This window comes from Homalodisca vitripennis, chromosome 1 (genome assembly GCF_021130785.1).
Source record: "Homalodisca vitripennis isolate AUS2020 chromosome 1, UT_GWSS_2.1, whole genome shotgun sequence".
Lineage (NCBI taxonomy): Eukaryota > Metazoa > Arthropoda > Insecta > Hemiptera > Cicadellidae > Homalodisca > Homalodisca vitripennis.
Genome location: NC_060207.1, coordinates 85,329,975 through 85,352,555, shown reverse-complemented (window position 1 = coordinate 85,352,555; position 22,581 = coordinate 85,329,975). Strand labels below are relative to the sequence as shown.

Sequence of the window (22,581 nt, the reverse complement as noted above, 5' to 3'; positions counted from 1 at the left end):
GTCTGATTGAATAGGCTTAGCTAACGCTCAGTTAATATATAATACACATATTCCCAGCCTTAGTTGTTCTCATTTTTAAGAAACTCCTCCTCGTTATCTGCTACATTCATCTCTTTCTCAACAAAAGCTATGATGCCAAATACAACGGGTAATTCTTGACTTAATATCAAAAAGTTGTAAATAAGTACACATTTCATTCAAGCATTTACTTGATTTTATATTTTACATAAACAGGTGGTCAGCCTTCCTTATCAGTTGATCCTTTTCTTGGTGACTTATTTATGTTACGTCAATCTACATTTAGAAAAATAGTTGACAGATGTTGCCACCATGTCGAAACTGATAAATGTCTACAGTTAAATGTCTACAGTTAACATGCAAAATGTTAAATGCTGGCTGCACGATTCTAAACTTCCAAGTGGCAACATGTTAAACAGTTTCCTTTTGAAGACTGAAAACCGCAAGAAGTTTGTATGCGAGATGCCTGCCTCCAGCGCGTTACCATATTAAGTGAGGATAAATAGCATTATAGTTTACTCAATCATAAATATTTGAATAGGCAGTATTCACTCCGTATTAAAGTCCAAAAAAATTGCACGTTTGTAAATACGATTTTATGTTAGCTCTTGATCGATATAAAATCCAAAACATTTCATGGAGTTGACATCAGTTTTGGTCCTGTATGACACTACCGTTGGAAAATCTAAAAACATTTATAGTTTTAAAATGTATTATTTCAGTTTGGTTTAAAAACGATTTTGTGAAAGTGCTAAAAACCTATTTTGTGATGTTTAAGTTTCCTTTTACATATTTTAGTTTAAATTTATGCTTAAACGGCGTGTATTGCGTAACTTTTGTATTCCCTTCTTGTGTTCACTGGTAGAATGAAGTAAATTTATGTAGATACTGAACATAAAGGGGCTGAATATTGAACCCTGCGAGACATATTTTTTTATCCTGTGACTTTTATGATACATGACTGATTTTTCTCTCATTATGAAAAGTATTATCACAGAAAAGGCTAAGTTTATGCGTTAAGTGATCCCAGTTGTCCACCAACGTATCGACCACAATCATTACTATGCCTACTTCTACTATCAAATAATACCATTCTGAAATTAAAGGTTTTTGTATAAAAGATGGTATTGTAACGAGTAAGCGTGTCAATAATGGCCTGTTATTCAAAACCAGTAAAACCTGGAAAGGTATATGTTTTATATTAAACTATAATCGCTTAATGATTGTTGGCATTTGATTTGTTAGTCTGAGGTGCGATAGAAACATAATCTTGAAAGAGAAAAATGTACTCTTCTTAAACACTTTTCTTATTTATCGACTACAAAATAAAATAAAATTGATTCCTCCATTTAGCATAACATCATAATGAACATAATAAAAAACATAAGCACATATATTTAAACTTACTTACATTAAAACATAAAACCAATATTTAATACTTTTATTATTTTGTGAAGGATATCTTCTTCAGACACATCACAAAAGTAAATACAAAGAGTGTAAATACTAAAAAGTAAATATATTTAAAGTAAGGCAGAGAAACGTAATATTATATATTTAGAATTAACTTTATAACAACTCTTTTTATGCTAGACGTTTTCATATTAGAAGTCTTCAGTCACTATTTTTATTTAGTACTCCTTAAAATAACTAACATATTTTTGATAGGGCAGGGTTGTCAGTGAACTCTCCGTAAGCTATAAGCAGTTTATATATATATATATATATATATATATATATATATATATATATATATATATATATATATATACATAGTTCCGAGATTCAATTAGACACACAATGTAGTTATTTAAGGGTTACATGATCGGAACATCGTAATAAAAACTGCTTTACTAATTTCTTTTACCAACCACATTCAAAAAAGTTATTTGTAACATTTGGTGAATCCTAGATTGCATTAGTAAACTTTTCCAGTATGATAGTAACCATTGCGTAAAACGCCAAAGATAAAATCGTTGGAAGAAACGTTTAGACAGCGAAAGACATTAATCATTGATCCCTGTAGGTATTCACTTATTCCTTTCATTTACTCAGAGGCTCCATTGATACTTTAACTTGCTAGGTTACTTATCTTTGTTAGTTGTAAATTCTTATTTTTGAAGCTATGTTAGATATTCTTTTAATATGTATTATTACATTTTACAGGTTAATATGTAGGTTTGAAGTTTCTATTAACATCTATATTTATTGAAGTAAAATAAAAGTTTAAAAGATGGGCTCTTTTGGATAACTATTAAAATGCTTATAAAATGATTAATAATGTCACTGTAATACAAATATATAATTATTTAAATACTTTGATAAATTTTATCACTCTGTATCAAAACGAGTTTCAATTTTGTTGTCATTTGTTTCAATGAATGGATTATAACATGAAAGTGAACTTTTACATCTTCCAATAACTAAATGTTATTAAATGTAACTCTCACGCCGTTTTCGTGCACTACTACGCCGATTTTATAATTCATAAATCAATTTTTTTGTTATTATTTTTTTGATTATTTTGCACAGAGTCACTTTATATTTTAGCACTGAAATGTTTAAAAGAAACGGTTGGAGACATGCAAATAGGTAGGAAAATAGGAAATATCGGTAGCTAAAAACTTTGCCAACTCATCTATAATTCAAGAAATAATGTTTTATTGTGAGAATACTTCATTAATAACATGAAAAAAATTAAATAACTAATGCACGAGTTTAAATCAATTGAAAATTTCTAGGTTGAGCTATTAATTATTGGAAACCTTAATCCACTTGCACTTTAAATTAATTTCTATATAAAAGAATCACTTTAAATATAACGTACCCTACCAATGTCATTAAAATAAATTTAAGATTAAATAGTGTTTTATGATTATACAGTAGTAACCCGGAATATATTATTCCTAGAATGAACTTTGTTCAAGATAAATATTTTAGAGATGGTATTTCTAAAGATAGGAAATCAGTGAGGCGCTGCTTACTTGGGATCAATATACTTGTGGCGAGACCGGAGCTCCTACCCCTCCCATGACAACCCACCCCCACCCCTGCTCCTACATCAGTTATCCGGCCGCAGGAGATACGAAATCAGCTCCACCATCAGATCAGAGATTAGACACGCTCTCCTGCCTTATAATGACCACGGGTCCATCCTCATACCCCCTTAGCACCTGAATATACTTTTGTATCTTTCACTTATATTTGTGACCCATTACATAGTATATCTAATAAAGAATGTTCTCATTTTTTTGTTTCACTATCTGAAGTTATCTTCGAGATACAACACATTGGTTTGAAAGTTTGTTGTTTTTGACTAATTTAATCATAATTTAAAACGTGTGATTTCATTACCTATATTGGTTCTTAAAAAAGGAAATTAGATAGGAAACTCAATTTTAAAATAAATATTAATTTGGCTAGACAAATAAATGGTGTTAACTAAGTTAATATATGTTTATTAAAACTAGTACTGCTATATTTGCTGGATTTTTTAGATCCGTCTCCTTGAAAATTATGTTTGACCATTTATCATTTGAATTTATCTCTGTATTTATACATGAATGATTTGTAATTGTAAAAATATTCAGGTCTTTGTTGGGTAATAAAGTGATGGATTTTTTCGTTTTTGAATTGGAATATCAGCAGTTTTGGGTATTAGTATCATGTACTTCAAGCCAAACGATAAATTACAATGATTTGAATCCAATGTACAAATCCAGAATTGACTTCGTTATAATAATAATATAGTGTAATAATAATGACAATTAAAAACCAGTATTTTAGCTAATCACCATAATAACTCCCACATTAGAATCAAATTCACACCATCACTGAATACGCAGTATAAATTTTAAATTAATGTTTGTAATAACCCGCTTTACCACAAATAGTTAATATAGGTAGAGTAGTCGTTGGACAAGCCAAGCTAGTGTTGTCAAATGTCTAGTAGTTTGCTTTGGCCCTTGAATTAGCCGTGAACCACTAGTTTCTTTGTTGGTGAATAACTGTTACGTCATGCCAATTTACGTGTATTGGAAAAGTTTATGCTAGGTTTATTCCATTGAAAGAGCACGGTACTATCCTTAAAATTTTAAAAATTGATAGATAGAACTAGATAGCAGTGCAGGACATTAAAGAGCAATCTTTTTGTCATTTGGGTTGTATGGGCGACAATCGTTGTTCATTGGCCCTCTGACTCACACTTACTCTAATTATATATATATATATATATATATATATATTATATATATATATATATATATATATATATATATATATATATATATATGTATTCCTAACAGTTTTCGATTATTTCAGCATCCCATTAATTAACAAGTGATAACCTTTAAAACAGTCAATCTTAATTTAATCTGACATAGAATTAAAAGACTTTATCATATATGTATAAGAAAAAACATTTGTTAACAGGTAATTCATAAAATAATGAGGCTTTCCGAAATATCGGGATTTAATATCATTCTAACTTTAAAAAGGTGTCCAAAAGCACGTCCATGATATACGTAGTTTTGAATTTTTCGGGCTGTATTTGTTCCTAAATGAAACTAATTACAAACTATTTACTGTACAAAACTGCCAAAAGTTTACAAATAGTGTTGAAATGTATCGTTCATGTGTATGTACTGTAAGTTTATACGTAATATTCATCACTTGGAATAATTGTCCAGATAGATAGTAACATTTTGTTGGTGAATAAACAGATGCAACGAATATTGAAGTACCTGACAGAACGCAACGAAAGTGCTTACCGAACTGGCTGTAAAAATCTGAGGGTGGTGGTCTGACTTCCATTTGAAAAATAATATCTATTCTCGTGGACGACGAAGAAGTTATGTTACAAGTTTCGTGTCTTTAAGAACTTTATATATTGAACTGTAGTATTAAATCAGACGAACAGAAAGATAACAACACGACTAAAAGATCCTATTGGTTGACTAATAGTGGAGCAATACCAGAGTGATATTATTCTAAAAATCAGTGAGATTATATATTTAATTTCGCCAAAACGTAAAGGATATTTAAATTTATATGAATACTAAGCAAAAAATACCGAAAAGTTTTCCATGAAGAAAAGTGTTTTTTTATTTTTGTTCTTGTGAACTACGCCAGAATTTTATTTGTGTTTGTAATCCTTACGCTAGAATATAAATATATTCTTTAAACTTATATTCGATTATAGAAGACCTTCTTATAGCAACTAGAGTAACAATTTTCCTAAACATTCTAAAAGTACGCAATTTAATGAATTTCCTATAAATATTTAGTTTTGATTTACATCACTATACAGAAATATCAATTAACATTGAAATATTGCAACCGTATTAATTCAGCTTTGAAGCCAGAATACGTATTAATACACGCATAAAATTGGTGCCGATTAATTTATTTTACTAAGGCCTACAGTACAAATAGTTTTCCACAAGTTGATAGGAAAAGTCTTTTGTTATAATCTTTTTTCTCTATAAATTTAAAGTTAAAAAACTTTCGTGAAAACCCTTAACTTAAAGTAACATTTTAATTTGATTCAGTAACAAAATACACGAATTTCAAATCAGTTAAATATTGTAATCAATGGGAAAGTAGAGTAAGTGCAATCAGAGTATGCGTACACGTCACAAGGAAATTATCTTTGGAAACTTTGCGCAGTATAATTAAAGTAACGAGCTTGGCCCAACGACTCTGAAAGTTGGGTGCCAACAAAGGACGTTAATGTGCTAAAAGAGCCTGGTCTCGCAAGCGGTTCATGTTCCGCTGGACAAAGGCCTTTGATAGTCGACTCCGACCCTTCACATGAGGCTCGACAAACTTGACGTTATTCTTCGACGCGGTAGAGCCTCGTTGACAAGCTTAAACAAAGGACCATCTTATGGACATTAAGTACGAAGTTTAAACCATGTAAACTAATATAATGCGTAAATCAATAAGAACTTTCTGTTTTTAAATGAAAGCATAAATGTATTAATTGGATCCTTCCTGTATTTTGGTTGCGTGTGCTGTGGGTTTGATAGGTTTGATAACGTACCTTTGGAGGGACGGCATCCATAAACATAGCTTTTATATATAGATTTTTTGGCCTATACAAATATTTTTAATTAGCTATAGGATGTATATTTTTTAGTTAATTATAAATAAAATGTTTTATGGAATGTATGATTTCTATATATATATATATATATATATATATATATATATATATATATATATATATACAGGTATATATATATATTCAATAATTCGTAACTCATATTGCAAGAGGTTACCGTAGAAAACTTTACTTGCTAAAATAATTCCAACCTAATGAAGTAATACCAGCCACTGACTGGTTTGGCAGTTAGGGTGGGATGTGAAATGAAACACTTCTGATAGTTTAGTAGTGAGCAATATATAATCTTAATTAATTTAATAACACACTATCAAGTTCGGTCAAATATTTGAAAAGTTGAAGGGATTAAATTTTAATACAAGCATATTCAGTGATGTTGTTAATGATAGTGACTGTTATGATTCATCACGTTTTTTATTTCTGCTCATATTTCCTTTTTGATAAACGAAGCACTAATACTATTCTCTGACCTGCCAACTCTTTGTTTGTTTTTGGATTAAAGTTGTAAAAACCAATAAATACCAAAGTTTAAATGATACACCTGTAAAAACAATAACTTTTCAGCAGCATAAGCTACGCGAAATATTACACCCAGGCAAGCTTTGAAAATAAAATAAATAGCAAACGTCATAACAGATCTGTGTAGGTTATAAACAATAAGAGGTTTACAAATCAAGTTTGAACAGTGGAAGAGAAAATTGTAAATTCCTTTTAATTTATGGAGGATATATTGATATGTGATGGATGATACAGTATAATTGCAGAACATGTTCAAAAATCAACCAACAAATTCGGTTAGATTTTAACTTGTCAACCAATGGGGAGGAAACATTGAACTCGTGCCAGTGGATTGGAAACCGTTAAACTGGAATTGGTTTGCCATTACACCAGATTGGATGAGGGAAGTCTTATTGAATTGTAGGACAGTGGTCTTAGTTCATGCTGGACACGTACACGGTTTAAAAAATAAAAAGAGTAACCGTGTATTATAACGTGTGATATCTTTGCTCTTACTCTGGTGACGTGTCAACGCTCATGCGTTTTACTAAGGGAAATTATAGTTATAGTAACTCTGGGTATGACTCGTCCATAACACTTTTACAGCATGCAGAAGTAAACTGATAAGAAGTAATGGCATCGGAAAGTCTCTTTAGACTTGTTGAAAACTACATCGATAACATTTGTTTTAGATTATGTTCTTTTCTTAAATAATGCCGGGGTTTTAGGGCAGTTTAAAAAAAAATAGTTTGGAGTTTTCTACTAGTTGAGTATTATATTATCGGAAAGGGTTGATGAGGCACAAGGCCAAGAGACAACCTCACATTATTATTCGTATCAAAAACATTATGGTTCATTTTGTAAAATTAACTGTACAAATATTATATTATTTAAATACCTAGTATTAATAACCAATACAAGAAATAAACCTATACTTTTACTATATTATCAATTACGAGTTACAAGTTTTTTGTGTGTTCACAAACTAGAGGTATGTATGATACATTGCAAAAATCTTCATTGTATTATCTCGGCCATCAATGAATTGATTCAAAATATGATAATGTTTTACATAACTTGAATTAGCAATATTCCATCAAGCTCAAGTTTTACGAAGAGTTTTGCCTTATGGCTACTCTTGATCGCAAAATAGCAGAATAAATAAGTTTGTAAACAGTTGTATATAAGTTGTAAACCAATTATACATTGTTACGTCAGTATTAAGAGACGATGATAAGATGTAATTTTAGCGCACTCATGCATTCTAGTACCCTCCCTAGCTCACCGGAACTTTTATTATTTTAAAACTCTGTTATGAAACCTAAATTAAGAGCTAAAATGTGAATGTATCATGAAGTATGAAATATTGAGGAACATTTCATATATAGACAGTTACGTTTTAACGAATATTTATTTATACATTGACAAAATTAAGTTCTATGGCGGGAAGTTCCCCCACCATTTAATTTAGCTGAGCGTCATTGAAGCATATCACACAGTATGCTTGTTTTAGTGTCAGTGTTGTAAGCGGTCGTTATTGTTTTATTTATAATGTCAATAGTTATTCTAAATTCTTTTGTATTCTCTTTCTTGTTACATTCAATGGTTATTTCACTTCAGCCTAATTTATGGTTGATTTGTTAACTTAATATCTGTAACAATCTATTGCACTGCTATTATAATGGAGCATATTCTTATACTTAAAAAAACAGTACCAACCTTAATGATGAAAATGGTAACCAAGGCTGGAAGCGTTGGTTTGAAAAACTCTAAAATGGTATTAATTTATTGATGCTAATCTACTACTGTATATGAATATACTTACTAAATATAACGTATAGCACACTTTATATTTTCTACTATTTGTTGTATACATCGGTAAATTTAATGTTTATTCTGATGCAATAAACGTCTTCAAAACATTTATATAAAAATAGTCTATTAAGTGTTTCCTCGTCTAAAGCTCAAAACTTGACGCCAAGAAGCTAGAGAGACAATTGGTAGATAGATGACAGTCCTGAAACGTTTATCAAAAGGTTGTAATTTTAAACCTTTACTACTGAAATAAACATATAGAGTTCATTTGATATACCTTAATAGGTGGTTTACAATCAACACAAATTCGTCAAATTAGAAAACCACTCACTATAGAGCTCTTGAGTTCGCTCAATATTAAGTTACCACAACGCATCATCTTTTAATCCAACTATAAAATATAAACATCAAATTAGACTTGGCCATGAATACAAAGAATCAGGAACCCAAGGACGAACCAGAAATTAATATTGCCGCTGTAACATTAACAGAAAGGAACAATAACAGAAACACTGTAGAATTGAAAGTTTTACTAAACATGATATATGTAGAGGATGCGGTATCGAGGTTCACTATTAGAAGGTATGTGGACAAAAGACTTATAATGTAACAGAAATGCTACTATTTTTATAAACAAATTCTAGTTTGTCTACCGGAGGATATAAAAACTTCATTTTGTGTCCGCAAGACATCTCGAAAATGAAATAATCGATTGAAATTCTTCATGCAACATCAGAGACGCCTGTTACGCGACACGTCGAGTATTTCTACCTGGTTATAAATTAGAGGGAAAGGCAGAATTCAAGTAACTCCGCTATAAGCGCAGATAGAAATGCCAACAGAAATAATAAAACGGCTAAAGAAGTTGTACCAAAGTGATCTAATTACTTTGGTATATTAAAATATTCGAGGTATATTCACTATATTCAGGTTACAACGTGTTCAAGGAGTGAGAACATCGTGAATTAAACATTCCTACTGTTGAAAGAGACCTCTTACTCATATTCTTTGCTATTGAACATTGTTATTAATGAGAGAGACTTGCTTCACACAGTAAGCCCAAAACTTCTAACAGGAATATTACCAACGGCTAATGTATTCATGTAAAGTAACATACCTCGATAATTTGGCACATTAAAACTGAGAGTAAATAACAAATATAAAAAAGGGCAATCAGAATAAAAATCTGTGAATTGTTTACAGACTGAACTAACATACGTGAATTGCATTCAATGATCATAATTATGTGTTAGTTAGAGGTGCTAAGATAAATAAAAATACTATATACATATGTCACGTGTTTCCAGAAACAAGAAGTTGCAGGCACACACAGCAGGTGGAGTAAATAGATTAAACTGCTTCTTGGAAGATTACCTTTTATTGGCTCTGCTCTAGCCTGGATGAGGGGTGGAGGGGGAGGGGTTGTAAAAGAGGGTTGACGTAAAGCGAGATCACTCCCGAGTGGCCTCAATAAAAAGCTGTAAAAGAGTAAATCTACTTTTTACTCCTGTGATGGTTGGATTTTAATAACACTGCTCTTTTGGTTTGGTAGTTTGCTGTACAAATAGAAGTACCATATTTCACTCCAAATATTATTAAAACTATCTGAGTATAATTGTCATTATTGAATGATCGTTTTAAGTGACACTGTTTTGTGTAAGTTTAACGTAGTTTACAATAAGGTCTTGTTTTTTTACTTACATAGTCATGAATATATCGATAGGCCGTGTTAGCACATTGTACTGGCCGGGCAGACGCGTAAGTAAGATGCCAACGCAACCTACACATACATAATATGTTTACTTGCGAACTGATTTTGGTTATTATAACAATCTATTTACTATTAGAAACCGACTGTCTCAATATAGTAATTCATATTATTATAAATGAACGCATATATAATAATATATATTGCAATAAACATTGATATCGCGTGAGTATTATTATTATTATATTTTACTCATGTAAGCAACATCCTTCCTCTGATGAGCTTTTGAATACGAATTTCACTCAATTTCGAATTCTTATTTCATTTTATGTTCATAGTGGTCTTTACTTCGATGGCTAACCATTGTATATTTATTCTATATAAACATGGAAAATGAATAATTTAGAACTTAATGTATAAAAAACTATTATTATTTTGATTCATTTCTTTCCATGATAAGTGCTATACACTGTGTGTTATTTACAAAGTAGAGTAATTTTGCATTTCAAATATAAATGTCATCTGTTATTAGTTTGTTGTTAATTAAAAATCTTACGTTGTTATATTCCTAATAATATGTCATTTAAAGATGATGTATATAATTGAATGATAATCATGCGGATATGATGTATTTATTTGTATATCAATAAAGAATGTTGAAGTTTGGTAGCTTTTGAAGAGAATTTAAAAATACAATATTATGTTTAGAAGATTGGAATCCATCTTCTCGTTAAATTTTCAAAAACTGTCTGGTTTAAATACATTTATATATATATATATATATATATATATATATATATATATATATCATCATATATTATTAAACTGATTAGTATATGATGATGAGCTCACCCAAGCCACAGTTAACAAATTTGGTGTTTTCAGGCTACATAATGTTTTATTGATTCAGCATGTATGCTTTACCTTATACATTGATCATTTTGCCACCTAAAGAAGAGGGTGGATTCCATTCTACGAAACGCAATGATATATTTCTCTAACGTGATAGAACATGACTTGAAACTTGTTATCGTTTCAAACAAAAATCTTAAAATAAAGGAGAAAAAGTCAATTATATTCAATAAAAATGTTATTAATTACGTTACTGGCGTCAAATACTACGGTTCTGATTTTAATTCGAATGACACGTGTTCCAGTCTGTAACCAGTTCTCCAGGGGGGTGTTCTCCATGCTGGGGGCGGTAAGTCCCGACTCCTTTGACACGCTGCACTCCTACAGCAACACCTTCCAGATGCCCTTTGTCACTCCTTGGTTTCCCGAAAAGGTAATACTTATTCTACATCTCACCTGTAAGTGTAGGATTACTTTTTTCACGAGTAGTATATTGTTTGTTTGAGTAAATCGAGGTATAATTGATTTTCTAGCGTTTCTCTTTAATCTAGCTACGTTAATATTGTGACTCCCTTTTATGCTCATCTCCACCATGACTGATCATTAACATAACACTAAATCAGCAGATTTAAGACTACTCTCTACAGTATATGACTCTTTCCTTCGCTAGACCAGTAATTAGATTACGTTCTTCATGCAATACATTCAATGGTAGTCTATTTAGAGTAGGTTAGCTTACAATTTATTATACTATCAATATTCCTACGGGAAGGTACAGGAAAACGACTTGAATTAAATTTATTATAATAATTATTATTATTATATTATATTATAATATTATAATAATTATTATTATAATAAGTGAAATCACGGGTGTGTTCTTAGAATTTTATTTATGATCATCCAATGGATAATGTTAAAATAACCTGGTAGAATGACGAGACAAGGTCAATCTGCATACGGTATACGTAAAGAAATTGATATATAATAGTATGAATAAAACAGTTTTCTACCCTCTTCTTTAGGTGTTATAATCCTATCTAAATCATTGGGTAAAGCTATAAAGAAAATCAACTAATAAAAAAATGGCAACAAATACAAACTTTCTTCTATGCTAAAACACAAGGGTCATAACTTTGAATCCTATAAAAGGGAGTAAATACGGGTTGCCATAATATCTTGTTTCAGTTCTTTAGTTTATAGCGGTAGCAAATTTGAACAAAACAGTTGCTTTATATAATCGTCAGTTTCCTAATAAATTTATAAATGAGAAAGTGCCTGTGTTTGTTTGTTTTGCTTTCACGCGTAATCTATTTAACCAATTGTAATGGAATTTTAAATGGAGAATCTTATGGTCCCTGGTATGAATATAGCCCTATTCATTTCGCAATATCCTCCGGGCTACGCCTCACTAAGGTCCCTAAGGTAACGAAAAATTCTAATTTGGTCTCTAAATTTGTGAAATAATATTTGAAAGAGCATGTTAAATGGACTCAACTGTTATGTGTAAAAATAACCATTGGTCCAAATATTTGGATTCGTTTAATAATAACTTTGTTAAATTGGTAATAAACACATAAAATCAACAAACATTAATTGTAGAGAATTTAATTCTGAGAAAATTTATATAATCAAAGTCTAAAATAAAACAGAAATAAGTATAAAAAAATCGATTTTATTCAGTATAATACATTACTAGTTTTAAGCAAAATTACTCAGGTTGGGCCAACCGTACGCACCTATTTTTAATAGATGTTCTAAAATGAGGCCATCATTATCAATACATTTTGCAGCACGTTTGTGTATTGCTTTTGTTGCGTTTCTTAATTTTTCAGGACTTCCCTGTATCTGCACAGCTGAATCCATAATACGAGCAATTAAATCATCACGAGAATTCACTTTTGTCTGGTATACAATGTCTTTCATCCATCCCCAGATGCAATAATCCAATGGAGAGAGATCTGGTGATCTTGGTGGCCAAGGGTGAGGCCCTCCAAGAACAATCCAGTGTCCAGGAAATTGATGATTTAAGTAAGCAGAAACGGTACGTGAAAAGTGGGGAGGTGCTCCGTCATGCTGGAAGTACAAATTTTGTCTGAGATGTAAAGGAACATTCTCTAACAGCTGCGGCAACTCTTCTTGAAGGAAATTCAAACTCAGCATTTAGGCGTCCAGGTAATATGAAAGGTCCAATCAGCCGATTGTGCAAAAGGCCACACCAGATATTGACGCTAAATCGGTGATGAAAGTTCTGTTCCACTACCTCATGAGGATTTTCTTCTGCCCATGAGTGTTCATTGTGCAAGTTATTGACACCATCCCGAGTGAATTGTGCCTCATCCGTAAACAAAATACGCTTGTAGAGTTGATTATTAATATTCAAAAAGTTGCAAAAACTCCAAGCGAAGCGGACCATCCCCTAGCTGTAGATGTTGAACCTTTTGTTTATGAAACGGATAAAATTTGTTTCGATTAAGTGACCTCCACACCGTTGACTGCGAAGCTCCTATCCGCCTAGAAATACGTCGTGTACTTACACCTGGACTGCGATGAACAGCATTAATAACAATATCATCATCAAGTTGGACAGCTCGTTCATAATTGGTTCTAGTACTTGGTAGTGATCCTGTTTCCCGAAGAGTACGAAAAGTTCCTGAAATTGTTTTGGTATCTGGAATCCTCCTATTAGGGTAACGTAGTTCATATTCTTCAACAGCAGCTCTAGCATTACCATTACAGTAACCCAAAATAAAAACCATATCAGCGTATTCCTCTGATGTATGTAGTTATAATCGAATTATAACTCACAGAAAAATTGCATTTAATAACACGATTCACAGAACCCGATCTCCTGCTGTAGCTTGCAAAACACCACTAATACACAGTTCTAACGTAACAGTACAGAATACCATTGTTGATCAGCTGTTATTCGTGCGTTACCAACTTAGAAATTAATAAAACAAAAAACTGCATTTCGATGATTAGTAAACAATAATGGGGAAATGTTTGCTTCATTTATTTTCGAACATTTGATGTAAATTTTTATAAAAAAAATACAACGTAATAAAACATAATATTTTTATTTACAAACAAATTTATTTAACAGTTAATCTTGTTTTCTCAATTTATCTCATCATTAAGGAACAAACATTTTGTTTTTGTTTTATTTTAATTAAATACCGTACGGTATTTCTTTACAGCTAATAATGTATTATACTGAATAAAATCGATTTTTTTGGTACTTATTTCTGTTTTATTTTAGACTTTGATTATATCAATTTTCTCAGAATTAAATTCTCTACAATTAATGGTTGTTGATTTTATGTATTTATTACCAATTTAACAAAGTTATTGTACATCAAACTTAAAAAAAACATTGTTTCGTGCCCCAATTTTTTTGCATTTAACCCTGAATCCCTCTAAAACTACTACAGGTACAGTTCTGAAACCTATTTTATTAGCTTTATCAGGTAAAATTACATAAGAATCCACGATATTTCTTACTTAATTAACCTTTCCAAAAGTTCAGTATGGCTTTATTTTACTCTTTACCCAGGAATTCAGGCGAAATCTTTCGCTAGCTGTAAACTCGCTAACGAAGCGTTTTCGGATCTATGTTTACATAACATTTTTTTCATTATTTTTACTAGTACAATGTGCTGTAGAAGTGGGGGGAGAACTTCATGAATCACCCTATTATTCTATTTAAGTTGCGTCAATTTAACAAGTCTCATAGAAATATTTTAATTCATGGCTGAAACTATATTGATTTTTTATCTTAGTTAGACTATATTCATCTTTATTTCACTTAGTATTCGGTCATAATAAATTTGAACTTATTAACTAATTGTGTGATCTAGAATATGATAGCCTACAGACCTTTCTTTCATATTTATAATATCAGTAGCTCAACGACACACATCAGCCAGAGGACAGGGCAGCGTAATATAGTACGAGACGTGACATGACGTGCCAACTGTTATACAGAGATCGAGATAAGACGTAATACAGTCACGTGACTACAACATGGCGGCTCGCAGTACATACGAGATGTGCTCGTAAATCTAGACTGGTGAGTCAGTAGACTGATCATTGGTTTACAGTTCAGCTCTGTCCAGTTTGTACCTAACTATCAACATAAGAAAGAAATATGATACATTTCATTATAAAAGAAATTAATACTAATTAAAAAAATACTAATTTATTATTCACGTGCTATGGTGGGTAACGTAATAAGGTAGTACAACACTTTTATGAAACCGATTTTTACAAATCTCATTTTTCCGTCCTGTTACGTAAGTGTCGATTCGTCTTTATGAAGGATTTTCATTTTTTGTGGAAAACGAATCTACTTTTAATATAAAGTTTTTATTTAATGATCATAGAATGGTTTCCCAAAATTAAAATGTACTGTATGTTATTCTCTGCTTGATAAGACAGCACAAAACATGAACAATATAGCAAAAGAGTCCACGGCAGTTGGCTAGGTTAATGTAAAAATGCGTTAGTTGACATTACAATCTTAGCATTTCTATAAGTGTAGCAATAACATAAAAGATTGCAAAAGTATAAATTTTACATTTATTATTGTTTACTGTAATAGTTTATGGCTATTAAAAAAAAAAACACTTTTATAAAAGTGTAAAATTAACATAATTTTTATAATTTGGAAATGTAGTTATACATTTCCTCGATATGTAGTCCTTCGCCTTAGCTAGAGTTTGGTCGTAAAACAATAAACACTGAGAAATTTCGCTATGAACCAAAATTAAGTTATAGCATATGAATAAAGGAGAACACAATTTAAAGCAATTCAACAATCCACCCTACATATTGGTTACTGCAAATAACATTGTGCAATACATTCAATTATTCAAATTAAAATGGAACATAAGATTATATAATAGCGCCCATTAGCAATCCCCAACTGTGAATGGGCTGAGATACAATTCTAATACCCTTACAGAGAGGCCTCAGCCACATCAAACGTCTGATTATTGAGAAAGCCCTGAGGCTATTCTGGATTTTCATCTGTAAAATGGCCTGGGGAAATCCTGACATACAGTACCTCAGAAATACTTTGACAAATTAGAAAGTCATCATAATACAGTTCATTACTAAACAATACCTAATTTTAAAAGTGTTACTAAACGAGTCTTAAAGATGCCAGTTAATGCATTAACATTTAAAAAAGAAATTTAATAAATGAATACACCTTAACACCAAGACAGACCAGTCACTTACATTAGTCTTTTAGGTGTTGTACCATTACACATATGTTCTTCAAAATGTCACAAACGCTATATTGTTTTTCAACTTGTACAAAACTCAAGTTAAACTATACTGATATAACTAACAGTATCGTAATTACGAAGATAAGGTGCTTCTCGGGATGATTAAAGTTGAGAAATTACACTCAGACCTAACTGGAAGAGTGGTGTTTCATTTCAAAAGTCCCAGTCATTAAACTTCAGCTATTAATAAATTACTATAACTCTAAACGATAGTTGATTATTACTTAGTCAACACTTTAAGATGCAATTGATATTATAACTTTGTTAAGTTCGCTTCAAAAATTTTAAGTAGTTAAACGGTTTACTATACTCAAGTATCCAGTCCGGACAAGATGTATTGTTCTGAACCTGCTCAAACATGGGCGGCCAGCGGTGTGCCACGGGGAACCTCTAAGATGTGGTCAGGCCGGTCCTAACCCACATGGTACTACCCTCACCGCATCATGTGGTCCAGACATGACACGACTGTAAGGGGGCTCTTTGAAGTGCCATAGACCCACTCTAAAGCCACTCATTCACTTTACTCCTTACAGACTGGAACACATGCAACATTTCACCAATGCAAAGTTCTAATCAAACAAACCTTATAACCTAAACACTTCAGGAAAATCAATTATTGAATAGTTACTGTTATATATTCTATGTTAAATGATTCAAATGCTCTCTTGATTCACAAAAAATTTTGGTTTAAAGTGTTGTGAAAGTTTACAACTGAATTAGAAACGTTGAAAGTTCCCGTTAACGTGTCCTTACACAAAACGGAATGCAACCAGATCACACTTGAAGCTGAATCTCCGAAACAGCAACGCCCGTGCAAAGAAAAGCACAAGACCTTGATTGATAAACGCGATTTGCGAAATTTTTACAGAAAACATTAAACTTTTGAATTGTAGAATTGTTAAGTCGCATCTTTTTGAATTATTAAGTTACATTACTCTAGGTTACTTAACGAAAACTACTGTTATAAACATTAAGGCTTATTCATTAACGAAGCAATTACTTCTTGTAGTTACATCAAATCGTATCCTACGAGTCGTAATGGCTGTGCCCATAAATTACATACGTACGAGTTGCTTGTACCAGAATAACTGTGGAAAATGTACGTAGATGGGCCATTAGAAAGAAGTTTTTAAAAGATAAGGATTGGTCATTTTCATATTATTTCAATGTTCTTAATAAAACTAAAATATAGATTCAAAAACAGCGGCTCAACAGTCATAATGAATATGGAAGCAAAAATTTACATATTTTACATTTTATTTTAATTCTGTATTCCATTTTGTAACAAATACATGTATTTTATGTATATTGATTTATTAATTTCAAAAAAATTAAGTTAGAGGAAACAGCTGACTTTTTCACATTGCGAAGTCTTATTTAGCTTCCTAATTTAAGAGTAATTCTAACCGAAAAAATTATAGAAATGCTGAAATACAACCTTTTGTCGGAATATAATTATACACGTAATAGTAAGTACAAGCTTTCAGGTCCTGTATAAATTCAAAGCACAACTAAAACTACAACTATATATCGTTTTATACCATAAAGTTTTTTATTTTATATCGATGATACGTTATAAATAAAATGTATTTTTACAGATTACTCTTTAAAAATAGGAATAACAAAACATTTCTTTGCTGCCATTTCAACATCCATATGTAATTTATATAGTTTAATTCAATAAAAACTCAACAAAATCTATTTTATAATTGTCTATGTTCCGTAAAGCTAAATGTCTGATTATACCGTGAAGTATGCAGAATGTAAGCGGAGGACTTGTATTGTGAATTGCAAGTTAAACTCCTACATACTCGACGCCCCGTTGGAGTAGCTCGGCGAGTGCTCGGCCCTTTACGGAGAAAATGAGCGTACCCTTAGTGCTTGGCTTAAGCTAACCATGGTCATTAGTAGTTTATTTGAAAGTACTATACCACAACTACAATTCATAGTTTAACTCATTAATCTAATTAAGTTTTTTATCGTTTTAATTTTATATTTTTCTCGTAACTGATTTAAACTTGTTTAGTACTTTCCGTTTTCGTTCAGTAAATATTTTCCTCTAGCATGGGATGATTTGAGAAAACGTTTTCCAAAGTACTTGATAAATTCCTTGTAACGTAATATATAATACAGTTTTATCACGTCTTCAGCATAATAAATGTGGCAAGTAATGTGAAGTTAATTATTTGTATTATTGTTATATAAAATTAAATTAATATATTCTTAACATTTTACAGTATTAAGTTGCTGCTAAGTAGGCTACATTATTTATCAGCTGAGTAGTTTGCAACAATTATAAAAATACGATAAATAACTATACTTAACAAATTACACATTATTATTACATTGCTCGAAAATATTAAAGAAATCTTAATAGTATTATAGGGAGCTGCTTTTGGTGTAATAAATTAATCTTTTAGTGGCCACTGGTACATTGAAATATTTAATATCCTTAATTAGATAAACAATTAGATAATTAATTAGATAAAAAATTTAAACAACTAATGAAGATATATTTTTTCGGTTCAATGACTGTTTAACAGTCAAAGACACTTGCTATACATGATATTTATATCTTGTGATGATGATACAAAATTCTTCATGTTTCCGCAACCGTAATATGCTGTTATGTCTTCTCTAATTGCGAACGAGGCTAACCTGCGCAAGATGAACATACCATTGCTATATGTCACTGTTAAAATTATTAATATTACTTAATGTTTGTTAGGTTTTTATACGTGGAAATAAAAAATAGTTCTGTATTCGGCAACTAAGTTTACATATAAACCAGCAATTAATTATTTATTTTTCAAAATGTTTAAAGAATTGCATAAATTACTTTGATTTTAAATAATGTATGAAGAGACATCGAAGCTACTACCTTTTGCCTTAATGTTATTCTTTTTGAGCACATATCATAATTTTAAGAAAATATTACAAAAAGCTTCTAAGTTTAGTTAAGTCAAACAGTACTTTATTTTCAACTTTAAATTAAACATAATATAAAATAAATGACATATAAAATCAAATTAAGAAGAATAAACTTAAATATCACCTTGAAATTAACTTAAGTTCACGTTTTATTTATTTATTAAGTCTGCACTTGTGACATTTAGTAGCACAAGAAAGAAAATATAGTAAAAGTTATGTAGTATCATACTATCAATTTTTCAATATACTTGAACTAGTGATACAAGATTATCTAGAAAATATACAGGATTTTCCATGAATATACTACACTTTAAAATTATCAAAGGAACAAATAACGTATATATTTTTTACTACTACATGTACTTTATATACGATCCAATGATAATATATATATATATAATAGTTGTATTAGCTAAATACCAAGAACTGATACGATAGAATGTAATTAATTTAATAAATACCACGATTGAAGAAAAATGCCAGAAATAATATTTATCTTATCTAAAAGCTTGAAATGAGAAGAAATAAAACAATAAAAAACTTTAACTAAGTATATTTTATTGTCAATTGTTAATTCATTGTATGGTTATTGTCAATTCATTATTGTCTATTCTCCTTTCAAATCATGTTTTATAAACTTAAATCTTTTACATTTGATTATAATAAAGTGATTTCTTTAATTTATTTATTGAAATACTAATAAATATTATGTTTTTCAATATGAAATATGTAAATTGTTGTTTCCTTTTATATGACTACCAAAATCATAGCTTTTAATTTAAATTTTAGTTTAACCCTTTGAAGCACGTTTTACAAAAAATGAATATTTTAGTGATTTTATATTGTTTCCCTATAGAAATAACCTTTGTAAGTACAGTACATTTATTTTTAGATTTTGTCAATCATAATTTATATTTATTTTTGAGGTGGTTTCACTGCATAACCACTATGCAAGTACGGTCTTTGGGTGTATGCAAATAAAATTAAATTTTCTCCACCAACTTTTATTTAATACAATCAATAAATGACTATTCTAACAATCCAAAACTGATTGTGTTGATAATGTTATTATTACTTCATATGTGGACACTTTTTATTTATTCCTTTCGGTGATAGGCTCGGAAACAATCTTTTAGTTCACTCAAACAAAGGGCAACACCACACGTTTCACATACCCATTTCGACCGATGAACTTCTTCTTTGCTGGAGCATTGAGCACAACGTCGAGACGTTCCTCTTACTGGCATGTGTGCATTTTCCGTAAAACGAAGTTCTTGTGGAACCTTTGGTTTGTAGTTGTTGATTGGAGTTGAAGAACTTCGTCTTCCTCTAGTTTCTCCACGAGGTACTCCCAGAAGGGCTTTTGACACGCTTCTCCTAAACTCTTTTAGTGTCAGTGGTTTTCCCTGGGATAGCATTGAAAATATGATAAAAGAGTTTACTATGGTTGTGTCCAGAAAGTGCCAGAAGATTCTGTGCCACCACTTTTTGGACTTGCGATCTATTGAGTAGGTAGATTTCAACATGTCTGCCTTATCGACATAGCCCATGTGAGCATTGTAGTCCTTTACTAATATAGGGCATGGAACAGCTACAATTTCACCGTTTGCCTGTTTTCTGTTTACAGTTGTCACTTCGTTAGGATTGTGGTAATTAGAAAGAAAGTAGATACCTCTCTTGTCTTTCCATTCGACAGCTACAATTCCAGTCATAGTTGACATGAAGTCATGTTCTCCTTGATTCATAAGTTTCCCTTCAGGCAAACACTCTTTTGGAAAAAATTGTCTGTCAGCTCTTGTTGTACCACAAGCTTGAATATTGTTTTTCTGTAAGTAAATCATTAGATTGACTGAGCTAAAAAAATTGTCACAATATATTACATAATTCTTATTTACTAATTCTTCAGTGAGTTCTGTTACTACCCTTTGCCCAAGATTCTTTTCAACTATTCCAGCCCTTTTACCTTCGTAGATTTGAAATTGGCTGATAAAGCCTTTTTCATCAGCCCTCACCCAAACTTTGTACCCACGTTTGGTTGGCTTATCTGGCATATATTGCTTGATTCCACTCCGACCTTTGAACGGAATCATGCTCTCATCAATTGATTGAAATCGAGATGGAGCATAGCATGCTTTGTAGGTTTCTTGAAGCTTGTTTAGGAGAGGCCTGATCTTATATAGTTTGTCATAATTAGGAGAATCTCGTTCGGGCATGTCATTATTATTGTTTATATGTAAATTTGTTAAAAGCCAGCCAAATCTGTTCACAGACATGTATGAAGATATGTAGTCATCTCTCAAATCTGCCTCTGAAGACCAGTAATCACGGTAGGAGGGAAGTTTTTTTATTCCCATTAGGATATTTAGGCCTAGAAACACTTTCATTTCTTTCCTTGTTGTTGGAAATCTGATAACGCCCCCACCTATTTGGGTAGCGTAAACATTGGTTTCAAACACAAGTTTGTCAACTAGATCGTCGGGAAAAAGAGCTGAAAACACATCAACTGGGGTTGAAGCGTCAATTAGGGGACCTGTGCGTTCATTGAAATCATACGACTTATTGGGTGAGTAGTACTTTTGATACCACGTAACACTATCTTTGTAAAGTCTGTTAGCCAAAGGCTCAGAGTCCTCATCAAATTGAACGTCCATAGGCTGATTTTGAACGTCCAAGACTGCATTACCTTCGGGAATGCCAGGCTCTACCCCCTCTGCACTATGATTATCTTGAAAGTCATTTTCATTAATAATTAAAATCGGGATTTCATTACCTTCAGCTGTTTGGGCTAGGTCCAAATAATCTACCTCTAAGATTCCATTTTCTGCAACTGTGTATATTCCTTCAGCAACATCCGGGTATACTTGATCTTCGTCGTCCTCTGATTCAGGGTCAGATGGGATGTCTTCAGTTTCCGCCAGCCAAGCCTCTATGGATTTGTTCTCCATGGTTATAGTACCCCCTGAAATCAATAAGCAGTTGTAAAAAATGTAATAAGTAGTTTTATATAGTAAAAATAACAATATAAAACAGGTTTAGCAACTGGTACGTAGTATAAACGACGGCCGACCCCAAATGCATGGTGGTCATGTGGTGAAACCACCACAATAACGCCTAATATTTATTCGCCTGGCATCTCAAATCTAATTATTATAGTTTATATGTATATATTTAAGTACATTTATACTGAAAATATATGTTTGTACTTACCAAAAATGATCAAAGCACAAAAGAAATACAAATATGTCACACTCAGTCAAGGCATGGACTCTTCTTTCACCCAGTCGTGGCAAACAACGCTCCTGCCGGGATTTGGGCGAATCTAGTGGAGCGGTTACGTAATT

At 31.4% G+C, this 22,581-nt stretch overlaps 1 protein-coding gene across 2 annotated transcripts in view; it reads left to right on the top strand.

Moving 5' to 3' along the window:
- Positions 1-22,581, top strand: part of LOC124365961 (glutamate receptor 1-like) — a 371,078-nt gene that overhangs the window by 288,102 nt on the left and 60,395 nt on the right. For both annotated transcript variants that reach the window (XM_046822115.1, XM_046822114.1), the window contains exon 3: positions 11,321-11,448. In XM_046822115.1, coding sequence (XP_046678071.1) covers positions 11,321-11,448 — 128 coding nt within the window. The remainder of the gene's footprint in view (positions 1-11,320; positions 11,449-22,581) is intronic.